Below are 6083 nucleotides of genomic sequence, written 5' to 3'. Positions count from 1 at the left end.
AGTAGGCCCTGAAGGGGGTGATGAAGGACACCTTCTCTTGATCCAACTCCTTGAGGGCTATCTGGTGGTACCCTGAGTAACAGTCAAGAAAAGAGAGGAGAACGCACCCGGCTGTCGAGTCGACGACTTGATCGATGCCTGCTAGAGGAAAGGGGTCCTTAGGGCAGTGTTTGTTGAGATCGGTATAGTCAACACACATTCTCCATTCTCTATTTTTCTAATTTTACAAGGACTGGGTTTGCCGGCCAATCTGGGTGTGCGACTTCTCTGATAAAACCGGCGGGGAGGAGCCGAGTTACTTCTACCCTAATAGCCTCCTTTCGATCCTGCGCGAAGCGGCGGAGCCGTTGCTTAACGGGTCTCGCCTTCATGTCCAGATCTAAGGAGTGCTCAGCCTCCTCCCTTGGGACTGGGGGCATGTCAGATGGTTTCCATGTAAAGATATCCAAATTCTCCCAGAGGAAGGAGGTGAGCGCATCTTCCTACGCCGGGTCGAGGCTGGCCCCGGTCACGGCGGTCCTGTGCGGCTCATCGTCCCGGAGGACGATGGTCTTGGTCGCCACGGCTAGCGCAAGCTGCGACTCGGAAGTCGACTCCTTGGCGGGGATCTACTGATGGTCCGCCGGGAGGTTCTTTGCTGCCTGAGCAACAAGAATTGAGTTCCTGGATCGTTCCAGGGTGTCGGAGAGTTCGATGTTCTTGGCCTCACACGCGTAGGAGGCCTGCAGATCTCCGTAGACCGAGAGGACCCCCTTTGGAGCTGGCATCTTCAAGAGAAGATACGTGTTGTTGGGGATTGCCATGAACTTGGTGAGGGAGGGTCTTCCCAGGATGGCGTGGTAGGAGGTCTCGAACTCGGCGACCTCGAAGTTGACGTACTCGGTGCGGTAGTTGTAGCGGGTGCCGAAGGTGACCGGCAAGGTGGCCCAGCCGACTGGAGTCGACCCGGCTCCGGGGATGATGCCGTAGAAGGCCTGGTGTTGACGCTTACTAACGACCATTTCCAGGCGTCAACTTGATCAGAAAATCATGAGAGTTTGCATTTCTTACACGCATCCTTATCCAATAAAGTCCCTAAACCACACTTTACCTTTTAGAATATGCAAGTTGTGTTTTCAAACTAATATGCAGGTTACAAGCACACTTTGGCCCGACATAAAATCGCAGAAAATATCAGAGTACCGATTCAGGCTCAAATGGACCAAGTGTAGCCCAAGAACCGAAGCAAACCCAGCTAGGACAGGCCGTCCCTCAACTTTAGGACAAGGGGAGACCAAGACAAGCCCACTCGAGGAAGTTGGGGGCGGTTGGCGGCAGTGGGCCGTCGGCCGACCGGCCCCTGGGCCCCACCGCCTTCAATCTTCGACGTGGCGCCTCCTGATTGGTTCACAACGTCGATTTGGGGTGCTGCAGCCCGTGGCTCCCTGCTATAAATACAAGGGGGTGGAGAATATGACACACACACACACACCACACCTCTCAATTCCTCTCATGCATTCCTTGCATAGTCTTTAGGCTTAGTGGAGTTTAGGTGAAGTCTAGGAGTCATCGAGTCGCCGGAGTTGCTCGAGAGTCTGGTATGGGTTCATCTCTAGCTCTCTCTTGTAATATTCGGTCGTTTCTAATAGAATTAGACTATGGTTACCGATATCTGCTTGAAGTATATTTTGAGTTATCGAGTATATGCTTCTTGTCATGGTTGCGTTATTATTCAATGCTTGTATTGTATGATCGCCCTGTGCTGGAGATTGTTAGTCTTTTCTTCTTAGAACTCTATCAACTGCTCCAATATTCGTATGATTTCTCTAGTGTGATGTCTGTCCATCCGGAGGGTGGGGGCTCCGCGCGTGACACTAGAGTATCCTTTACTAGTATAGATATGGTGTCTAGATTAGCTAAGAGTTGCTGGATGTCAACTATATCCACGGTTTGTAGAGGTAGCCGGCAGGTGGTGACAGCCATATCCGAGCCTTTTAGTAATCCTCCACGTTCGGTATGGGGGGTAGGAGGTACATAAAGTCGCCGGGGTGAACAAGCTCCTCCCGTTACTTCGATAGCGATCTCCCTGTTGTGTAGTTTAATCTCTAATGAGCTAACTAATGAGAAATTGTAGATATAGCTAACCTAGCACAGCTGACTCAAACTCTGACTTTTACCTTGCTCCCGGCCTAAAGCAATCTTTATTCTTTTATTTATCCAAGAGAGTAGTTTGTGTGTGTCACACTACCTCCTACCATATTATTATCTTACCCTTGTTTATGCATGAGAATATCCAATCTAGATAGAGCTCATCAGCTAATCTATATATTCTCTCACTCATCGCCTTCCCTGTGGAAATATAAATGACACCACGGTACACTCCCGGGTAAAATGCTACAGCAGTATTCCGTGCGCTTGCGGATATATTCGTGGTTCATGAAATACTGCCACCCCAAATTGGCGGCTGCGGGCGTCATCGCTAGGTGACGTTGGTAGGCGCCAACAAGCATTTTTGGCGCCGTTGCCGGGGAAGGCACAGAGTGAAATATATAGACAAAGTTGTGAAAAAAATCGAAATTGGTATTCGCTTGCAAAACAGGCTAACTTGGCTTTGTTTTCTTGTCTTTGTTGATATGAAAACTGGGTAGTGTATGACCGGTTTCGACTTGCCGCAAAACTTTCATTCCGATCCAGAGTCACTTTTGAGGAGGACGCGAGCTCGTCTCGTATCACCTCGGAGATCACTCCCGGCAGTTGATCCAGTCATCGCATCATCGTCAGCTCTTAGAGCTATGGCCCAGAAGACACTCCGTGATTACTCTGCTCCGTCTGCTAACCAGGTCCCCATCGGGCCCGTGGTTAACACCGGAGGAGAAAATTTCGAGATCAAGACGGGTCTCATTATGATGGTGCAGGCCAGCCCATTTTGTGGCAAGGCCAATGAGGATGCCAGCGCTCATCTCCAGTAGTTCCTGGACCTCTGTAGTACTTTTGTTATCAAGGATGTATCGCAAGATGCAATCCTGTCGGGTGCCACAATTAGGGACACCCTAATTGGGGTACTAAGATCGCTTTTAAAACATGAATACCTGTTAAGGCAACTGGGCCCACGAAGGCCCACGGCCTGCTTCCTATTCGGAAGAAAGGAAAGGACTCAAAGAAGCCCAGCATGCGGCCCATACCCATCCCCCTCGAACCAGAAGAACGATCTCCGCTTCGCTCAAGGGTCCCTTTCGGGCCCGCTGGGCAATCTCCGCCTCGCTCGAGGGTAGCGGGTCTGCCCTCGAGCAGGTGACTCATCTCCGCCTCGCTCGAGGGTAGCGGGTCTGCCCTCGAGCAGGTGACTCATCTCCGCCTCGCTCGAGGGTAGCGGGTCTGCCCTCGAGCAGGTGACTCATCTCCGCCTCGCTCGAGGCCCTCTCACGGCACAAGGTACAAACGGCCCCGCCGCCCAACCGACCGCCGTACGAAGGCATTAAAGGCCAGCCACTCCGCCACGGCTCAAATGACAGGCGGCGCCAGACCGCCGCTCCCGCGGTGGATGTGACCGACGTCCCATCCGCTGACCCCGGTCACCGCTCCGCCACCCCGGTCGCTGTAGCAACACTGTGGACATTCAATGCGGGGCAAGACAAGTTAGCGCCGCACCCGTTACTGTTCTGCCGACATCAACCATCCGGACTCACCTCCCGCTGGGGAAGGGGTCCGGCGATGTCACGTGTCCTTCCGAGAGGGGCGCTCCGCACGCACGGGCAGGGACACCGGACCTCCCCCTTATGGGGTCCGGGACTTCCACGCGCTCCTGGACCTTCTAGTGTGCACGCCCGCACTCCGACCAGGGGGTCCGGGACCGTCCCACGCCATTACTACCGCCGGGACACTGCAGGACGACCGGCGCAATCTTCGCGGGACCAAGGACGGAACCCAGGATGACAACGACGCGCGCCGCCTTCCCACAGTACACTTTCTACAGTGTTCGACCACAGTACCCCCCGCGATTTAAGGGGAAACGATGACTTCCATATCCCCACTCATGTGCACCGCCCTCCCTTGTGACTATAAAAGGAGGAGGTGGGCTTCCTTAGGCGGGGTTGGCAGCAGGTTCTCCGGTTTTTCTCCCTCAGAAAGGCCTCAGCACTACTGAGCACTCACCTCAACCGACTCCACTCCTAGCAGAGACTTGGGAGCTTCCCTCCCTCTCTCGCTTTGCTTGTATTCCCTACTACAAGCACTCCGGGTGCAAGATAATACAGTGCCCTCGCACACCCCCTTTGCTGGACGTACGGCCCCACGGCCGGAACCAGGATAAAACCGTGCGTTACTGTGTTGCCTCTTGCATCATCATCTGGGACGAGGAAACACGCAGCATTTACTAGTTGGGATTCAGGCCCCCCGGGTCGGAACACCGACAGTTGGCGTGCCAGGTAGGGGGGGCTGCGTGATTTTTTCTCTCTTTTTCCCATTTGATCTCCAGGAATGGCGAGCAGATCCAACCCATACCCTATGGGTGTTTCGGATCCGTTTCCAGCGGGACGCGCGATCTCGTTCGGGAGTCTCGAGTTCAGGACAACCGGCAATGGTTACCTCATGCAGCTCCTCTCCTCCGAACGTAACCTCATCACTCCGACTTCGCCAGCCCGGCACAACAGGTGCTCGGGTCAGCGTTCGCGACAAGCACACGCGGAGCGGCATCGTGCGGCACGCCACAGCTCCCCCACGTGGGTCGAGGCTGGCGCGTCGCAACTCAGCATCACGGCCAATTGGGCAACTGTTTCGTCATCGCGTGCCTCGGCATCATCTGCGCCGGCACCATCGCCTGCGGCAACACTAGTGCCTCCCAGGGGGGACTCGACTTCGGCATCGCCCTTCCCCTTCGAGATGCGCAACGCTGCCGCCCACGCCTCGTCAACCAGCGCTAGCTTCATTGAGCATGAGGATCCGCCGGGTCATCATCTTCTGCCGATCCGCAGCCTCATCGCGTCGTCCCCTGACGAATCCTACCCCGAGACGGCGAGCTCGATCGCCGACGACGTCGACTTCTTCATGAACAACTTCACGGCCGAGGAGGCCGAGGACTACTCCGGGGTCTACGACCCCGACGCTCTCCGCTCGTTCCAGCTGGCGACAGCGTACTGCCACACCTGCTCCGAAGACTCCAGCGAGGGGGATTTCGATCCTTCCCGGGAGTGCTTCATGGTGGACCTTGCGGACGAGCAAAATGACAACGCCCCAGGCAACGACGGGGAAGCCGGGGCGGACGCGCGGGCAAAGCAACCGGCGAACCCGCCTGCAGCACCTTCCTCGTCAAGCTCGGCGGCGCGACAAGCCCAGCTGGCGCAGCTCAAAGAGCTTCAAGCCAAGCTCGACGAGCAGCGTCGACAAACCCAGGAGCTACGCGCCGCACTCGAGCAGCAGCGTGCCGTGCCTGGTGCTCACGCCCAAGCGGCGGGACGTGTTGCGCGGGAGCGCATCCTGGCCGACGACAACCTCGACAAATCGCCGGAACTGAAGACGGCGGGCGAGAAGCTCGTCGCTGTGGCTTACCTACTCCAAGCTATGCCCGAGCCATCGACACCTTTGGGCCGCAACCCGCGCCGCGAGGCACAGGAGCTAATCGAGCAAGCTGCCGTGCAGCAGGCCGAGAGTTCTGCGTCTCGCATGTGCTAGAAGGCCCCGAAGCAGTGTGATGGGACTGCGCACCAGGACCGTGAGGTTTCCGTGCACACACCCCCAGCGGCGAAGGGCAAAGCAGCCGTAGCGCCCGGAGCGAGGGCACCCTCGGTGCACGAGCGCATCGGGAGAGTTCCCGTAAGGGAGCGAATCCGTGACACTCGCGGGCACGCTGGTGACGGCGACGCCCGCAACGTCATCGACGGCAGGAGATACACCCCTCGACGGGGTGGACGCTTCGACCCCGAGCACGACAGGGGTGAGTCACCAGAGCCTCCGGGCACCCGAGTGTTCAGCCGGGAGATTCGGACCGCGCCCTTTCCCCCGCGCTTTCGACAACCCAACACCCTCGTCAAATACTCGGGCGAGACTGATCCTGCAGTCTGGCTCAACGACTACCGCCTAGCGTGCTAGCTAGGCGGCGCGATGGAGGA

The 6083-nt window shown here is 56.6% G+C and overlaps 1 protein-coding gene across 1 annotated transcript; it reads right to left on the bottom strand.

Annotated features, from left to right (window-relative positions):
• Nucleotides 1-608: 608 nt before the first annotated feature.
• LOC120688887 lies at nucleotides 609-1001 on the bottom strand. Its single transcript, XM_039971240.1, has one exon. It carries the CDS (start codon nucleotides 999-1001, stop codon nucleotides 609-611), a length of 393 nt encoding a protein of 130 aa, XP_039827174.1.
• Nucleotides 1002-6083: the final 5082 nt, after the last annotated feature.

This window comes from Panicum virgatum, chromosome 9N (assembly GCF_016808335.1).
Source record: "Panicum virgatum strain AP13 chromosome 9N, P.virgatum_v5, whole genome shotgun sequence".
NCBI classification, from domain to species: domain Eukaryota; kingdom Viridiplantae; phylum Streptophyta; class Magnoliopsida; order Poales; family Poaceae; genus Panicum; species Panicum virgatum.
The sequence above is the reverse complement of the archived record's forward strand: the minus strand, read 5'-3'. Positions and strand labels throughout refer to the sequence as shown.

Bases quoted from the DNA above. Each gene is read 5' to 3' on its own strand.
- LOC120688887 (XM_039971240.1), bottom strand. From the start codon at position 1,001: ATGGTCGTTAGTAAGCGTCAACACCAGGCCTTCTACGGCATCATCCCC.